The sequence below is a fragment of the Dipodomys ordii genome, unplaced genomic scaffold (assembly GCF_000151885.1).
Source record: "Dipodomys ordii isolate 6190 unplaced genomic scaffold, Dord_2.0 Scaffold179, whole genome shotgun sequence".
NCBI classification, from domain to species: Eukaryota; Metazoa; Chordata; class Mammalia; order Rodentia; family Heteromyidae; genus Dipodomys; species Dipodomys ordii.
Genome location: NW_012267395.1, coordinates 79612 through 96804, shown reverse-complemented (window position 1 = coordinate 96804; position 17193 = coordinate 79612). Strand labels below are relative to the sequence as shown.

General features: G+C 59.9%; 2 protein-coding genes across 4 annotated transcripts in view; one reads left to right on the top strand and one right to left on the bottom strand.

The window, feature by feature from the left end:
* Window positions 1-9404, top strand: part of Top1mt (topoisomerase (DNA) I, mitochondrial) — an 18731-nt gene extending 9327 nt beyond the window's left edge. The window contains exons 2-14 of one of the 3 annotated variants that reach the window (XM_013033892.1): window positions 435-547; window positions 632-753; window positions 1969-2091; window positions 2482-2669; window positions 3920-4061; window positions 4329-4472; window positions 4704-4886; window positions 5429-5497; window positions 5979-6093; window positions 7191-7318; window positions 7576-7670; window positions 8661-8810; window positions 9125-9404. In XM_013033892.1, coding sequence (XP_012889346.1) covers window positions 688-753; window positions 1969-2091; window positions 2482-2669; window positions 3920-4061; window positions 4329-4472; window positions 4704-4886; window positions 5429-5497; window positions 5979-6093; window positions 7191-7318; window positions 7576-7670; window positions 8661-8810; window positions 9125-9248 — 1527 coding nt within the window. In that variant the 5' untranslated portion in view covers window positions 435-547; window positions 632-687 and the 3' untranslated portion in view covers window positions 9249-9404. Of the gene's footprint in view, window positions 1-384; window positions 548-631; window positions 754-1968; window positions 2092-2481; window positions 2670-3919; window positions 4062-4328; window positions 4473-4703; window positions 4887-5428; window positions 5498-5978; window positions 6094-7190; window positions 7319-7575; window positions 7671-8660; window positions 8811-9124 lie in introns of those variants that run through there. The other 2 variants (XM_013033891.1, XM_013033889.1) reach the window with 2 other exon arrangements.
* Window positions 9405-13160: 3756 nt separating this feature from the next.
* The window catches only part of Zfp41 (ZFP41 zinc finger protein), a 23024-nt gene continuing 18991 nt past the window's right edge, over window positions 13161-17193 (bottom strand). Inside the window, exon 3 of the mRNA XM_013033919.1 lies at window positions 13161-14570. The gene's annotated coding sequence lies outside the window, so the exon portion shown is untranslated. The remainder of the gene's footprint in view (window positions 14571-17193) is intronic.

Below are 17193 nucleotides of genomic sequence, written 5' to 3'. Positions count from 1 at the left end.
CTGCCCCGCTCCCGGGCACCGAGGCCGGGGATGTGCGCCCCGCCGCCCGGCGCCTCTAGAGAGGTCGGGAGACAGCCCGGTAGGGAGGCGACACCGGGGGCTCGCTGTGCGGAGTTGCTTCCCTGCCCTGGCCTCGCCCTAGGCCAGCAGGTGACCCATCTGCGCTGGCCCTGCCCTTCACCCCTCAACTCCCACCTCCAAGGCCCCGCTGTCAGGAATAGCCAGACTGGGGGGGGCGCTGTGGGGTCTGTGGAGTCTCTGAACCCTGCCCCCCCAGCCCCTCCTGTCTGTGCTGAGATCCCCCAGTCTGTCTGGGCAGGTGCATGCCTGGGCTCCGTCCACGCCCTGAGCGAGGCGGAGCGTGGCCGAGGCTGATCCCAGGCCTGGCCGGTGGCTGTGCTGTGCAGCACGGTGCTCCACCCGTGTCTTCCCAGGTGGGAAGAGAAGAGCCAGAGCAGAGTGAAGTGGAGGCAGCTGGAGCACAGAGGCCCGCTCTTCGCCCCTGCCTACGAGCCGCTTCCTGACGGAGTGCGCCTCTTCTACGATGGTGAGAGTGGGTGTGCTCTGGGTGCCGCCTCCCGGCCGCCGTGTCCCTGGGGATGTCTCAGCCCGTGCGTCCGGATGCCCGCAGGAAGGCCTGTGCCGCTGAGCTTGGCAGCCGAGGAGGTGGCCACTTTCTATGGGAAGATGTTGCATCATGAATATACAACAAAGGAAGTTTTCCGAAATAACTTCTTCAAGGACTGGAGAAAGGTAGGTGGTGGCGGGGGCGGGGGCGGGGGCGGGCGCGGCTGCCCCAGGCCGGCTGGTGCGCTGTGAGGCGGTGGTGCCCAGCCAGCTGCCATCCCTGCACCTTTCCAGCCCGCAGCGGCCATGAGTGTGTGCAGCATGGGCTGTGCCAGGACGGGCAGAGGGAGCAGAGCTGTGTCTCCTGTGACCTCTCACCTCCCACGGCACGTCCAGGACAGGCCAGCTCTTGAGGAGGAATGTTGGAGGAGGCCAGAGGCATTTTTTTAGTATCTTCAATTAACATGTCCGTGTATGTGTGCAGTGCATCTTGGTCCATTCCATTCTTCCCCTGCCCGCCGATCTGAACCCCATCTGTCTCCTAAAGTGTCCCAGTTCCAACTTCCCGCGTGCACAGTGAGAGTCAGGACTGGCCTTCCTCTCCGTTGCTCTGCGCCTCTCCCCTCCGCTCCTCCCCGCCTGAGTCTAGCCGTGCTGCGCTTCCCTCTGGTGCCTGTTCCAGGGGTTGCACCATGACTCGCCCTCCTCAGAGACCGTCACGACGTGCCAGTCCTGGGGCTTAATCTCAGGGCCTGGGCCTGAGCCTTTCTGAGCTGTTAGCCTCCCTACCTCACCCACCCTGACCCCTCTGGTCAGGAAGAAGGGGCGTAGACTTGATTAGTGCCAGCTGAGTTCTGGGAGGTTGGGTTCACTGTCGGAAGGTTGGCGCTCTGCCAGTGGGGTCTGCAGTGGGAGTGGGGATACGGGTTCTCAGGCTGTGGGGGCTCTGTCGTGCGGTCCTGTGCGTCTGGTGTGTGTGCTGGAGCCTCACCTGAGGAGGGGCAGGACCGGGCACCCGCTTGGAAGTGGCATTTGGAATGCCGCAGGTCTGGGTTGCTTCCTGCAGGAGCAAGGCTCAGAGACCACGCGTCAGTCCTGAAATCCGGGCTGTGCCCCGTGCACGCTCTTCCCTACACAATCCTGGTAGTGGTGTGTGCCGTGTGCACACCTACATTGCGTGCGGCCCCTGGAGGAGCTGCTCCCAGCAGCAGAGGTCATGTGCGTGTGGCCTGTGCCAGCGCCCCGTGCGTGCCAGCGCCCCGTCCACTGGGCCCTGCTCCCACAGCTGCTGGAGGCCGGTCGCCTGACCGCCTCCTGCTCCTGAATGCTGTGAGGTGCCGGCAGTGGCCCCGTGGGGTGCCTGCGGGGGTGAGTGGGGCTGAGAGCACGTCTCCGGCCCAGGAGATGACCCTGGAGGAGCGGCTGCTCATCACGCACCTGGACAAGTGTGACTTCACGGAGATCCACAGATACTTCGTGGACAAGGCTGCAGCCCGGAAAGCCCTGCCCAAGGAGGAGAAGCAGGTGGGGCACCTGGCACGCAAAGCTGCCCTCCACCCAGCCTGAGGCCTGAGGACCTCTGGCAGGCCCCCGAACTGCACTCCACCTTCACACCTTTTAATGCGATCAGATGCAGTTCCATTTTCTTGGAGTACATCCGAAAGAAGTGGGCGGGCGAGGGGTCTGAGGCAGAGGTGTGGGGGTCGGGCGCTTCCTGGCTTACTGACCCTCTCAGGGCTGTGAGGGACTCACTGCCTCGAGTGCTACCATGTTCCCTCTGATGGGATGCGCAGCAGAGGCGGGGGGGGGGAGAGGGGAGAGGGGCCCCCTGCCCCCAGCCTCCCTGAGAGCCAGGGCTGAATGATCTAGCTGACCTTCTCATACTGACCTCCACATACTGTTTTCTTAAACCAGAAACTAAAAGAAGAGGCAGCAAAGCTTCAGCAGGAGTTTGGCTACTGTATTCTTGACGGCCACAGGGAGAAAATTGGCAATTTCAAGATGGAGCCTCCTGGGTTGTTCTGCGGCCGTGGTGAGCACCCCAAGATGGGCATGGTGAAGAGGAGGGTCCTGTCCGAGGACGTGGTCATCAACTGCAGCAGGTAGGGGCGCCGCGGGCCAGGCTGGACCTTGGTCACCTCATCTTGCCCTTCTCCTTTGCTCTCGCACCCTGTCCCCTGCATCTCAGCACCATGGGGCTCTGGGGCCAGTGCTGTGCCCGTCAGCACAGCCTGGGCGTGGCGCCGGTTACACTCCTCGGGGCCTGGCGCTGCTCTCAGCTCTTCAGCTTAAGGCTCAGAGCTCTGCCACTTGAGCCACAGCGCAACTTCCAATTTTCTGGTAGTTAACTGGAGGTAAGAGTCTCATGGAGGGCTGGGAAGGTGGCTCAGTGGTAGAGCGCTTGCCTTGCATGCCAGAGGCCCTGGGTTTGATTCCTCAGCACCACATAAGAAAAAAAAAAAGAGTCTCATGGATTTTCCTTCCCTGGCTGGCTTCAAATCAGGATCTTCAGATCTCAGTTTCTTGGGTGTGTAGGGTTATGGGTGTGAGCACCAGTGCCAGCTCCCGTCAGAACGTTTGAGTTGGGGACTGGGATGTAGCTCAGTGGCAAAGCGCTTGCCTAGCAATGCAACATTCTAGGTTTCATCCCCAGTACCAGAAAAGAAAAGACAAAAAAAAAGTTTAAAAAAGTTCTCGAGTTGGTGCCAGTGGCTCATGCCTGGGATCCCGAGAGACTGAGATCTCAACTCGAGCTGGAAGACAGTCCCGGCAGAGTCTACGAGACCTTTATCTTCAATTAACGAGGGAGAAAACCAAACAAATGGAGTTGTGGTTTGATTGGTAGAGCACTAGCCTTGAGCAAAAAAGCTAAAGGAGAGTAACTTGGTCCTGAGTTTAAACCCAGACCCCCACAAAAAAGAAAAAGAAAAAGAAACTTGTGTCATTTTGCTGGCTGTGGGGCCCCTTCCTCCAGGGGCTCCCTGTGTTGTCAGTGCACTGCGCTTTGGGGGTGCTGTGCTGCTGCTACTTAAGGCTGCACAAACCCGCCCCCAGATGCCGGCCCCACAGCCCCGGGGTCAGGGTTGTGGGCAGTGGTGGAGCTGAAGCCGCAGAGCTCCCTGCAGAGCTGCTGGTGATGCTGTGTCGCTGCTGGTCACGTGTGCACGTACACGTGTGTGTGTGTGTGTGTGTGTGTGTGTGCGTGCTCGCGAGTGCGTGTGTGTTTGCCTGTGGAGATTTTTCTGAGCAGTGGGGTGCTTGCCCACACAGAGCCCTGCCACAGGCCATGGCCACGGCGAGGGGAAGTGTGCAGATGCTCACTCTGCATGTCCTACTTGCCGCTGTCCTGCAGGGACGCCGTCCCCGGGCCCCCAGTGGGCCACCAGTGGAGAGAGGTGTGCTCAGACACCACAGTGACGTGGCTGGCGGCGTGGACGGAGAACATCCAGAATCGCACCAAGTACATCGCTCTGAACCCCAGCTCCAAGCTGAAGGTGAGGCTGGGGGCCTTCCAGAAGCCCCGCACCACAAGCCTGCAGCGCCCCTGGGTCGTCCTTTCCAGAGAGGCCGGTGGAGGGCGCCGCCTCCCACACGGTCCAGCCAGGCTCAGAGCCCCAGGCCCAGCCGCCGCACGTCTGCCACGGGAGCCCGGGCCGTCCGTCCTCGTCACTGTCCATCCCCTGTGCCTGGACTCTGCTGTGTGGCTGCCCACCGGTGTGGCCGCCAGGGACGAGAGTTCCCTCCTTCTTCCTTTGGCTTAGGGGGAAAAAGACCGACAAAAATATGAGGTCGCGCGCCGCCTTGGGGGGCTTGTGGATGAGATCCGCGCTCAGTACCAGGCCGCCTGGGAAGCCCCAGAGGTGAAGACAAGGCAGCGGGCAGTGGCCCTGTATTTCATCGACAAGGTAGGGGTGTACTGAACCACTGGGGGTTTCTGCAGTGTGTGTGCGCGCGCACGTGCGTGTGAGTGCATACATGCATGTGTGTGATGGTTCTTCCTGTGTAGGTGTGTGAGTGCATGTGTGTGCATGCGTGTGCCACCACTTGGATGGTTCTTCCCGTGCATGTGTGTACACACACACGTGTGTGCGTGTGTGCACGTGTGTGCCACCGCTCTGATGGCTCTTCCCGCCCAGCTGGCACTTCGAGCAGGACACGAGAAGGAGGACAAGACGGCGGACACGGTGGGCTGCTGCTCCCTCCGCGTGGAGCACGTGCGGCTGCATGCGCGGGCTGCCGGCCGCCAGCACGTGGTGGAGCTGGATTTCCTGGGAAAGGACTCCGTCCGCTACCATCAGCTCGTGTCAGTGGAGGAGCCGGTGAGCGCCCTGCCCCGTGACCTCGAACACGTGGGTGTTCAGTGCAGTGTCTCAGTTGGGAGGGAAGAGCCAAGTGAGAGCTGTCTTGGGAAGTCATGGGTCAAAGTGGAGGAGGGCCACGCAGCTGTGCTTGCCCGGGGTTTGGGCTGGTGGGGAGGACGGTGTGTGCTCCCGGAAGGGATGGGAGGAGGGAACCCGGCACAGCCCTGATGGATCTCGTGTGGCTCGCCTGGTCCCAGGCCAGGCTCAGACCGATGGAATTGGTGGCAGAGGTTGGCTGGGGCAGGCTGCCCGCGGGTCCGTGGGGCTCAGGAGCCACGCTCCAGCCTGGAGCACACGGCCCCGGATGCACCAGCGGGGCCAGGCGGGGCGGGAAAGATGGCAGTGCCACGGGCTGTGGTGTGGGCCTGGCGGCTGAGGTACACAGCTCTTTCTGGGCCTGGTCTGTGTCTTTTCCTGTCTCCAGGAGACCTGTCCCTCCTCGGTGGCTTCAGCTTCAGGCGTCTTCTTGTGGCTGCAGATTAATCTCTCCTGTGTCTCAGGTGTTCAGGAACCTGCAGCTGTTCATGAAGAACAAAAAGCCCAGGGACAGCCTCTTCGACAGATTGACCGTAAGACCGTGTGTGTGTGTGTGTGTGTGTGTGTGTGTGTGTGTGTGTCTGTCTGTCTGTCTGTCTGTCTGTCTGTCTGTCTGTGTGCCAGTAGTGGGTCTTGAATTCAGGACTTGGACACTGTCTCTGAACTTCTTCACTCAAGCCTAGCACTCTTACCACTTGAGCTGCAGCTCCACTCCCAGCTTTTTGGTGTTTAGTTGGAGCTAAGAGTCTTTCTTGCTTTGGGTGGCATTGAACGGTGATCCTCAGATCTCAGCCTCCAGCATAGCTAGGATTGCAGGCGTGAGCACCGGCGCCCCCGGCTGCCTGTGTTTTTGGTGCAGTTGTGCAGGACAGAGCCCCTGCAGGGGGAGGAGCTGTGCTCTTGACAGAAGCAGGTTCCTTGCTTTGCCTGTCCCCTCCCCGCCCCCAGGCTGGGAGTGGCCCGGGAACTGTCCCCAAGGAACCCTGTTGATGATCCCATGTCTGCTGTCCCCAGACCTCCAGTCTGAACAAGCACCTGCAGCATTTGATGCACGGGCTGACGGCGAAGGTGTTCCGGACGTACAATGCCTCTGTCACTCTGCAGGAGCAGCTGCAGGTGCTGACCCGCGGTGAGCAGAGCCCGCTGTGGGCATCCTGATGCCAGGCCAGGCTGGTCCCTGGGAGTCACTGAGATGCAAGGCCTGGACTGGGCATGTGTGGAGCTGGAGCTGGGTGCCTGGCCATCTGGGTGGTGGAAGGATGCTTGAAGGCCTGTGCCAAGTTCTGGGAGGGCGGGCGGACGGGCCGGAGGCACTGGCCCGGCCGGGCAGTCCAGGGTGTGAGCTGCCCATTCCCCTCTTCCCGCACTCTTAGGGCCCTCAGCAGATTCCACCCTGCCTCCTGCAGGCTGGTCCCTCTCCGCTCCTTGGCTCTTAGAGGGTCCTGATGGGCCTCTGCCCCTCCCCCCTGCCAGCGGCACCCCAGCCCACTGACTTCTTTTTCTTCCCTAATTTAGATGTGCAGTGGGGCAAAGAAGTTTCCAGAGTGCCCTTTCCCTTCACCCGGCACAGCAAAGCCATTCCCTAGCCCCCGCTCCCGGGCATCCTGTCCTCAGGCGGCACAGGCCCTGGGGCGTGGGGTGCAGTCAGTGCCGTGGGTGGACGGCTGGCCGAGGCCAGTGTGCTGTGAGCTGAGGCTGGCCACAGGGTTGGGTTGGATCAGCATCCGGGGGCTCCTGACAAGGCCCTCAGGGGGCCAGGGACCCCACAGCCAGAGGAAAGATGGGGGCAGAGGAGCCCGCTTCCCCACACTGCCATGCAGCTGGTGGGGTGCAGCTGCTGGGGTCTGGGGCGCCCTGCTGGGCGTCCGCCTGCGGTGTGTGTCTCCGGAGGGACTTGGATGTCCCCAGCCCATTTCCTGGTGGCATGTGTGGGAGGATGTCACCAGTGAGGCCGGGCCCTGGGGTCTGGGTGGTGACGAGGGGCTTGTGTTAGGGTCCCCAGACCCCCCAGGGCCCTCACTGCTGCCCCGCCTGCCCTCTGCCCCCACCCCCGGCTCCTGCTAGCTCCCAACCCCGTGCCCCGCTGGTGACGGGGTCTACTGGGTGCCCCACCCCTGCCAGTGTCCTGGCCTGTGACTGTCAGAAAGATGGGCCAGGCCGGGTGCAGCTCAAACAAAACACAGGCCAGGTGGGCAGACAGAGCGACTGACCATTGCTGTCTCTCAGCTACAGACAGCCAGGCCGACAAGGTCCTGGCCTACAGCCGGGCGAACCGGGCGGTGGCCATCCTCTGCAACCACCAGCGCGCCACTCCCAGGAGCTTTGAAACTTCCATGCAGGCGCTCCGCAGGAAGGTGTGGAGGCTACACTGCACCTCTCGCCCGCCCCCTGGGGCAGGGGGTCCTGGAAGGGGGCAGAGGTGCTCCCAGGAATCAGAGCTGCCTGGGGGGCGCAGCTCAGGTGTAGCCAATCCCTCCCTGCGCAGGTGGCCAGGATGCAGAAAGGGGTGGAGTGTTTGCAGGGCAGGTCTGGTTGGGACCCGTGGAGGCTGTCCCTCGGGGCGGGTCTGGGTGGTACAGGAGAGGCCCTGCCTAGACCCGTTTCTTCTCAGATCGAGGCAAAGGAGGCCCAGGTGGCTGAGGCCCAGGAGGAGCTGCAGAGGGCCATGGCCAGCCCCAGGACCGGAGGGGACAGCAAGTCCAGGAGGTGCGTGGGGGCAGCGCCTTGACCCCGGAGCCCCAGCGTTGGGGGGGGGTCAGCCTTCCTTTGCAGTGTTTTTGTTTCCAGCTATCGTTCTGTGGCCCTTAAGGGCACAAGCTGTTGCTACTGTGGACAGAAACGGCGGGGAACCCTGGGCAGCCCTGGCCTCCCGTGGGCTGCGCAGGCGGGCTGCTCCCTGTGTGTGGCATGGTCTTCTGGCACCTCATCACCAGAGGTGTGGCCACCATTGTCTATTCTCGGGAAAGCAAGTCCGCGTCCATTGGGCTGTGGTTGAATCTTTAGAGCAGGCTTGCATGGTACAGGTCTGTCCGGGCTCTTGCTGTTCTTCCCCTGTGGACTGTGACCTGTGGGTGTGGAGGAGGTACTGGGCGGGTGGACCACAGTAGGCGGTCAGCTCCGGCCTCCAGTGTGGGTGCCGAGAAGTACCCTGTGTGTCTCCGGTGCTCTGTCTCCCTGCAAGTGGGCATAAGTCTGATGTTTGTCTCGGATCCTGGTGTTGGTTCGTGTCAGCCCTGGAGCTGAGGCTCATATGAGCAAAGCCCCTGCAGGTGTCTCTGCACAGGACCCCGGCCTGGGTCCCAGTGTGTCATCCGATGTGGCTGTCGGCAGGGTGGCTTGGCGGAGGCAAAGGGTTAAAGGAGTACCTGTTTACAGTATGCAGCTTTGCTTCAAGAAGCAGGAAGGAGCCTGTGCTGCTGCACTTCGTAGAAAGAGGGCTGAGCATGTCCTCAGGCCCTCGGCCACTGGCCCTGGCCCCAGCCTCTGTCCTGGTCTGCTGCATCCCGAGTGCCCCCTCCCTGCAGCCGCCCCTCCCACCCTGCAGCCCCGAGGGTGCAGGCAGCTGTGCTGTGTGTCTGATGTGGCTGCTGGTTCAGGACTGCTGGGCTTTGATCTGTGGCCTCCTGCCTCTGCACTGGGCAGCTGTGGCCGGGCGGGGAGGTCGGTGCAGGTCTTGGGCCTCCTGTCTTCCGCCAGGTTATTGCAGCAGCGGCAGCAGCGGCTGCAGCGGCTGAGCGGACAGCTGGCGCGGGCGCGGGCCCAGGCCACGGCTAAGGACGAGAACAAGCAGGTGGCGTTGGGCACGTCCAAGCTCAACTACCTGGACCCCCGGATCAGCATTGCCTGGTGCGTGGGCCTCAGGCCACAGTGCCTAGTGTGGTCTGGCTTTTCCAAGGGGACCTGGTTTGGGCCCAAGGACATGCCGTCCCGGGTGCAGAGGCCCGTGTCTTCCCTTCCCTGAGCTTTAGGATGGTTTGGGGTGGGGCGGGCAGAGCTGGGGACATGGGGTCACCCAGTACCCACTGGGAGTGGGGGCGGCCGGCCTGAGGATGCCCGTGCTGTGGCTTCGGTGCCAGCGGGGTGGGTGTGCTGATGGGTGCTCGGGTCTCTGGTCCCCTGCACGAGGGCTGCTCTCTTTCCTGGCTTTGGCCTTCACGCAGGATGTGGCTGATGTCCTGCAGGTGTAGGAGGTTCGGGGTGCCTGTGGAGAAGGTCTACAGCAGGGCGCAGCGGGAAAGGTTCGCCTGGGCCCTGCAGGAGGGGGACGAGCACTTCCAGTTCTAAGCGAGCTCTGTCGCTACTGAAGCAGCGCTGGAGGCTGGGCAGGCAGATGCGTCGTGCGGGTGCACTGATGCAGAGCCGGACCCTGGCCCGTCCTAGGCAGTGCCCAGCACACTCGCAGCTGAACCGGCCATGGGCGCAGGGCGGCTGCAGGTCTACCTCCCCCAGGCCCGGTGGAGCCCAGGCCTCCCCGCCAGGAGTCTTCTCTAGCTGCAGCCCCACACCGGCCACCAGGCTTGGGATCCGATGGAAGCTTGCGTGTGGGCCGCGCCTGCTGTGACCGTGCAGCCCCTCTGATGCTGGCTGAAGGTCTGGCTGCACTTGGTACACGTGTAGAGGCTCTCGCCATGTTGAGTCCTCAGGTGCCCAAAGCCCGGAGTAGTGGACGAAGGCCCTGCCACACTTGCTGCGGTCCCGGGATGCTGGGTCGAGTGACCGCTGGCTTAAGGCCTTGCTACTCTGTAGCAGCCTCCTGCTTCTAAAGTGCCTTCCTGTAACCTCAGCCTGGCAGCAGGCTGCCTGCCCCACCGCTTGCTGCTGGCTCGAGGGCTAGTCTGAGGACAGCTGCACAGCCAGACACGGATGGCCTCAGACGCAAGAAGGCATGTGAGTCCGAGAAGGCGCCGGCACTCTGGTGGAGACCGAGCAGCCGCGCAGTGGGTGCCGATATTCCTGTCCAGCCCCCCACCCCTGCATCCTCCCAACACCCAGGACCATGGCACGGGTGAGGGATGGGTCTGAGGGGACGTCTCTGGTGACCAGGAGTGGGCTGAGCTCCGGTCTTCACCTGCCCCCTTGGGGCTGACATGGAGCCTGGGAAGCACTGGCTGAGACGTGCGAAGCAGAGCAGGGAGGCACACCGACGAAGGTGACCGCCAGGGAGCGTGTCCAGTGCCAGCTTCTTTTTTGGGCTTGGACAGGACAGCCTGCCTTACCTGCTCCCAAACCCCTCAGCAGAGCATTTTTGGGGTGCACAGGAGGCCTTGCTTAGGTAGCCAGTACTGAGAACTGCCCAGCGTCCCCCAGGGCTTGTGGGCTGAGCACCAACGGTCTTTGTTTGATACCAGGGTGGACCATGTGGCCACTTAAATAAAGATGTCAGATGCTACACGTTACCTGCACTCTTTCCTGAGGCCAGGAGCTCCAGCAGGGGGTGGCACGGGGCAACGGTCCGCCCAGTGGGCACGCCAGCCTGAGGAGCCCTCTGGTGCCTCTAGGCACTCCCACGGGAGGAGGGGGGATGTGGGAGGCCTGGCCTGTGGTGGGCCATGGCAGGGCAGTAGGCCCAGGTATAGATAGGGAGGGCAAGGCTGGGCATGGTGCTCAGAAGTTTCCTGAGACCCACTCCCTGGCACTGTTTGGCAGACCTGAAAGCTAAGCAACCTGCTATGAAGAAAGCTGGTCAGAACTGCAGCGAGGCGTCTGACGGAGCAGCCTGGGTGCTGAGGCCTGCGGCCTCCTGATGGAACCCAGGCCACTCTGGGGGGAGGGGGTGTCCCCACTGGAGGAACAAACTTTTCCTAAGCCAGGCGCACAGGCGCACAGGCCCAGAGGCCCAAACCAGGTCGCAGCAGCCTCTCTGACCAGGCCGGGAGGACCACGCTCCTGCTTGAGGATGGAGGGTTGGCGGGGTAGAGGGTAGAGGGTTTGGGCCCAGTGGGCTGTAGGGAGAACCCCACAAATAAGCCCGGTGTTTGGGGGCTGGAGGGCGGTACGCATTGGCCAGTGCCCTCACCGGGGGCCGAGCGACCTTACAGCGAGGGAGACACTCATCGCACTCATGGGGGCCATTATGGGACCCCTCTTCCTTCCTCGACCGGAGCCCAGCATCTCCCTCTTCCCCGGCTCCGAACTGGGGGTGCTGGGCCATCTGGGGTTCCCAGGGCGGGGGGGGGCAGGGCAGCACCGCGGCTGGCGGAGGGGGGCTGCCCCAGGGCTCAGCGCTGGCGTTGGAGGGGGCGTCGTCCACGCACACTGCGGGCACGGGAGGAGCCTGGCTGGAAGTGCCCTCCCGCCGCCCTGCGCTTCCGGGCCCCTCTGGGTGCTGGAGGACTGGAGGACCTTGCCTCAGTGGCCTGCGGGACAGTCTCGGGCCCCGCGCCGCCCTGTCCCCCTCCCTGGGCTCTGCGTCCTCAGGCTGTCAGCCCCCAGCTCGCTCACACTATGGCCCGGGCCCCGGGCGTGGTGGAGAGGCAGGCCCTGACTCCCGGAGGCTGTGACCAGAACGGCTTCAGGGCTCGGTGCGTGGCCCAGGCTGAGCAGGAGCCAGGCTGGTGCAGACCCGGCTGGGCACGGGAGGCCCTGGCCGGACCGGCCGCCCCACGCAGAGCTCCACCCAGGCCCCCGTTTGTGCAAGAGAGCGGGGTGCAGGCCTGTCCCCTGGTACCCGTGCGGAGGCCCGGGCATCTGACCCGGTGCCCCGCCTTGGGGCTGCTGTGCACACCCTCGAAGCCTGGCGTTCCACATGCTGGCCTGAGCTGGCTCTTACTACCCATGCCAGCCAGGAGCTCATTGAATCCTGTAAGGTCTGCACAGGGACACCTCCCTCCCTCTCGGCTAAGTCTCCACCCAGTATCTGTTACCTAGGTACCGAGCAGACCTGGAAGCAGTCATCTCCTCTGCTAGGTCACATCCTGGGCCACCTCTGGTCACATGCCTCCCATCTGACCTTAGGAGCGTCCTAGATCCTGAGGTCACATTCAGATCCAGTGTGGCCACACCTTTTCCTGTCCCTGACCTAGATAAGTCCTGGCCCAGGAGTGGGTCCCCCCCTCCTTCCTTTTTAGCCATGCTTTCCCTCCATGCTTGGAGGGGGCAGCAGTTTGGTAAATAAACTTCTTTTCCTGCCTGAATAGTGCGTGGTGTTCTCTTCATTGGCTACCTAATGAAACCTACCTATTTAATATACCTTACAAATCCTGGCTGCCCGAGAGGCTGAGATTAGAGATCAGTTCAGTCAGCCTGGGCAGACAAATCTGTAAGACCCTTATCTCCAACTAACCAGCAAAAAGCTAGGTATGAAGGTGTGGTTCAAGTGGTGGAGCACTAGCCTTGAGCAAAAAAGCCAAGCATGCATGAGGCCTTGAATTCTAGCCTCAGCACTGGCACATAAATGCTGCTCACAGGGAAAAAGGAAGGGTCTGAGTTGGCCATCCGGACCCAGGAAGCAGGGGGTCAGTGGAGCTGTCTGTGGCTGCCCCCTATCAGCTGCAGAACCCTCCACCTCGGGACCCTGTGCTCCATCCTCAGCCTGGCTGCTCACAGGGGTGGAGAAGGGATCATGTGATTACAGAAGAGACCCCCATTAGGGAGGTACAGGGTGGCAGGAAGGGCCCTGGGACTGAGGAGCATTACTGACAAGGGGTTGGGCCTGGTTACCTCCCTGACTTAGTGGACTTAGAGTGACCCAGGCCCGTGGCTTGGCTTCTTCTTGGTAGTGTGGAAAGTTTCCACTGGATTTAAGATGAGAACATTAGAGCACAGTTTGCCCACTTGGCACATTACACAGCCTGATCTGCTCCTGCCTGCCCCTGGGCAGGCATGGGCACACAGCACCTACAACCCCCAGTAATCACCTGAACCCAAGTTCCCAAGCAGCTTGAGCTACACTGCAAGTACCTTGTGTGTGCGTGCGCATGCACATGTGCACACGTGTGTCACTGGAGTGGGGTCCCTCCTATGTTGTCCCTGGTGTGCCCCGCAGCTATTATTTCTGACATGCTGGCTCTTCTGAACTTGTTTAACGGGAGGATCCGAGTGACACAGCGCAGTCCATGTGCTGCTGGGACCCTGCTCCTGGGACTGGGGACCCGAGATACACGCACAGTTCCCTGCAGAGTGATTCAGTGTCCAACTTGGGGAAATCGCGTGACCCCAAACCACAGGGGGCTCAGAGGAACACAGCACACGCTGGAAAGATGTTTATGAGAAAATATATCTCCTCAGTCGGTGGGAAAGGCGGTGTACAGCAATGGAACTGTGGTGAGGCTGTCAGGGGCAGTAAGCACACGAGCAGAAAACACAAGGCCCACCCCAGTGCGCACAGTGTGTAAGGAGCTGAGGCTACAACAAGAAACACTGGACAAGACAGTATCTGTCACAACACAAAGCCAAGGTTGTGGCTGATTTGGGGGGTGCACAGGACACAGCAGTCACTGTATTTGGCACAAGGGCAGGAAGCATGGCCTGGGCATTTGGACACGCTAGGTGTCCCTGCACCAGGAGCCAGACACATGGAAGCAGCTGGGCACTGAGACACCAGCTCGTCTGTGTGGCTGAGGTACAGTGTGGAAAGGTGCCAGGACCCTGCAGCAACCTCAGGCCAGGCTGGCCAGGAGTCTCGCGAGTTTTGTCTGCAGGGCTCTGAGGAGGAACCAGAAGGCAAATCCCAAGCTCTGGAGGCCAAAGGCAGAGGTGTGGAGCTGCGTACTGGCCTGCAGCCAAGTGTGGCTCAGCCTGGAGTCTGCCCCGTCCTGAACACCGCCTCTCACCTTCCTCTGCAGCGTCTACCGGCTCAGCCCCTCGCACAGCAACTACCACCTGTTGGTGCCCAAACTGGGGCAGGCCCAAGTTGCTAGGAATGAAGTCCAGGCACAGCCTGACGCCACAGCCTGTCAGAAATGGGGGTGGAACAGGCCAGCCAGTCAGCCCCACCTGCCCCTGCACAGAAGAGAGGGGCCCAGCCCAGGTCCTTCCCAGCCCTGCTGGGCCTCCACATCCCACCCAGTGTGGGGACAGAGGGCATAGCCAGGGTGCTCACTGGACATGCACGACCACGTCTGTGGTCGGCGTTGAGAGGCCCGGCTGCAGCCTCGTGGTTGTCTTCCTGTAGGCCGAGGCCCGGGTGGGCAGAGATGCTGGACACGGTGGTGGGGGAGGGCAGTACCTCAACACCTTGTACTCCCAAGAAGGCCCTGGCTTTTGCTGACTACTTTCCTGCTATGAGAACGCTGATGCTTGGCGGGGTTCTCAGATTTTCCCCTGGGATACTGCTCAGATGTCCAGAAGGTTCTGAACACCCAGGTGGTCCACTGAAGGCCTTGATGAGGCAGTCAGGGCAGGGGCCTCTCCAGTGGGTAGCAGCTGACAGTGAGGACTGATGGCCACTTGTGCGGAGCTGCCCAATGGGGTCCTCTTGGCACACGAGGATGGAAAAAGATCACCTGCAGCAGCGTGGTTCTCCTGTGCAAAGCAGCTCTGGGCAAGGCCTCTCTGCCACTCTCTAGGGGTACAAGAGCCCCAGCTAGGCTGGCCCCACTGGGCTGTGTCCATGTGGGGCTCCTGTCTCCTCAAGGGGCTTCTGTTGGCGTGATCTGCGTTAGCAGCCTGGAAATGATGAGAAACAGCCTTGAGTAACCGAGGAAGCGTCGTTACTCCTGTTTCTTGGCTGGGAGAAGCAGCTAGCCCGGCTCACGTGCAGCTGGTCCTGCTGGTGAGCCTGGCCAAAGGCCTGAGGGCAGGGCTGGGGCCTCAGCTGTCGGTGTGAGAGCGCGCACGCGCACACACATGCCCGAGCGTGCATGTGCGGGGTGCACTTGCTACTTCTGGAACCTTGAGGTGGTGCAGCCTCGTGGATTGGGTGAAGCAGCAGATCTGACATTGCCAACCTGTCCTGCACGGCACGATGGACACAGCCTAACTCAGTTATGCCCAGTTCTGCTAGGTTTGAACTTGGCTCAGGCTTTCTGCTCAGTGGGCTGTACCATGTGCTGTCTCCCCTCTGCACAGGCGGGGGCTCACTGTGGAGGGATGGACACGCCCCTCCAGCCCTCTGACAGCAGCACGCTGCACCGTAAGGGCCCCCGGGTGGATGCACACGTTTCTCTGGGGTGAAGTGTGTGGTGTAGTAGGGAATGCAAACCTTCAACTTGCAGAGGGCGTTTACCACAAGACCCTGGAACAGTGTGGACACGGGTCTGAGGCTCCTCCATGCATGAATGATTAGATGTGCACATTTCACCACACTCTTCGATAAAAAGTTGTATCTCATTTTTATTCACTTACTTTATTTTTTGTTGGTTGTGGAACTTTGTTTTCTGGTGGCTAGTTGGAAATAAAGTCTTATGGACTTACCTGCCTGGGCTGGCTTTGAACCTTGATCCTCAGATCTCAGCCTCCTGATTAGCTAAAATTATAGGTGTGAGCCACTGGTGCCTGGCTCATTTTTAATTTTAGTGATGGTACTGGGCTTTTGCTCTCGTTTTGCTTTTCTGTTCACAGCTGCCATCCTATCACTTGAACCACACCTCCAGTATAGCATTTTGCTAGTTAACTTGAAGTAGTGTCTGGGACTTCGCTGTCCAGGATGGCTCAGAACTGCAGTCCTCATATCTCCGCTGCCTGAGTAGGTAGGATTACAGGCGTGAGGCACTGGCACCTGGCTTGTACCTCTTTTTTTTTGGTATTGGTACTGAGGCTTAAACTGAGGCCCTGGATGCTGACAGTCCACTTCTGGCTTTTCAGTGCTTAATTGGAGATAAGTCTCATGGCCTTTCCTGCCCAAGGTTGGCTTTAAACAGGCAGCCTAAGATCTCAGCCTCCTGAATGGCTAGGATTACAGCGTGAGCCACCAGTGCCCAGCTTGTACCTCATCTTTTTTCACTTGACTCAATAATGGAGATTAAGCATCTTTCCATATACTTACAAGCCATTCACACTTTAATGTGCAAACTGCCTGACTTTGGCTCATCTTTCTGTTTGGAGTCTTCAGAGTCTATAGATTGGGAATGATAGCCACTTGCTACAGTAGCCAGGGTAAGTATCTGGACACAATGACGAAAAGTCTCCAACTCATAACTTGAGTAGGGATAGGGCTCTCTCCTCCCACTTGTGCCTCTGCCATCTCTGAGACCTTCTAGGAGGCCAGGCCTGGGGCTGGAGTCAACCCTATCTGCAGACACTCTACTGCCAGAATTATTACGTCCATGGCCTTTACAGCTGCCAGAAGGTCTGGGGTCTGCAGCTTCCTATCTACAAGTTAGGTGAAGCAATTTCATGACCCTAAAGCATGCAATACTGACACAGCCAGCCCTGGGTTGTAGCATCATCTCCTACTGACCATCTGTGTGTGTCTGTGCATGTGTGTGCCACTCCTGGGGCTTCATTCAACTCAGGGCCTCATGCTCTGGCTGTGCTTTTTCTAAAAAGCTCATGGCTGGTACTCTATCACTTGGGCCATGACTCCATTTCCAGCTTTTTACTGGTTAATTGGAAATAATGATCTCTTGGAGTTATTTGCTCTGGGTGGCTTCAAAGGGAGATCTCAGATCTCAACCTCTCGATTAGTTAGGATTCTAGTAAAAGGCACAAGCACCCAGCTTGGCTATCCACATTTTTGTTGTTATTGTCATTAGTCATGGGTTTTGAACTCAGGGTTTGGGCACTGTCTCTGAGGGTTTTTAGTTGTTGATTTTTCTCAAGGCTAATGCTCTACCACCTTGAGCCATAGCTCCACTTTCAGTTTTCTGGTGGTTAATTGGAGATAAGTGTTGTTTGGACTTTCCTACCTGGTCTGGCTTCAAACTGTGATCCTCAGAGCTCAGTCTCCTGAATAGCTAGGATTATAGGTGTGGGCCACGGGCACCTGGTGGCTACCCACATTTTAATATGATTAAAATCACGATTGTTTTCCTTTGTGATCTGGTGAAGAATAGCCTTTCTAACAGAAAGAAGAGCTATTTATCAATTGTCTGTGATCTGGTGCTTTTTCTGAATGTGAATTCCTCTGAGCAGGAAGAGGACTGGTAACAGGAGGTAACAGTCAACACGGAGGTAACAGTCATCAACAAGGAGGTAACAGTCAACAACAAGGAGGTAACAGTCAACAAGGAAGTAACAGTCAACACGGAGGTAACAGTCAACACGGAGGTAACAGTCATCAACAAGGAGGTAACAGTCATCAACAAGGAGGTAACAGTCAACAAGGAGGTAACAGTCATCAACAAGGAGG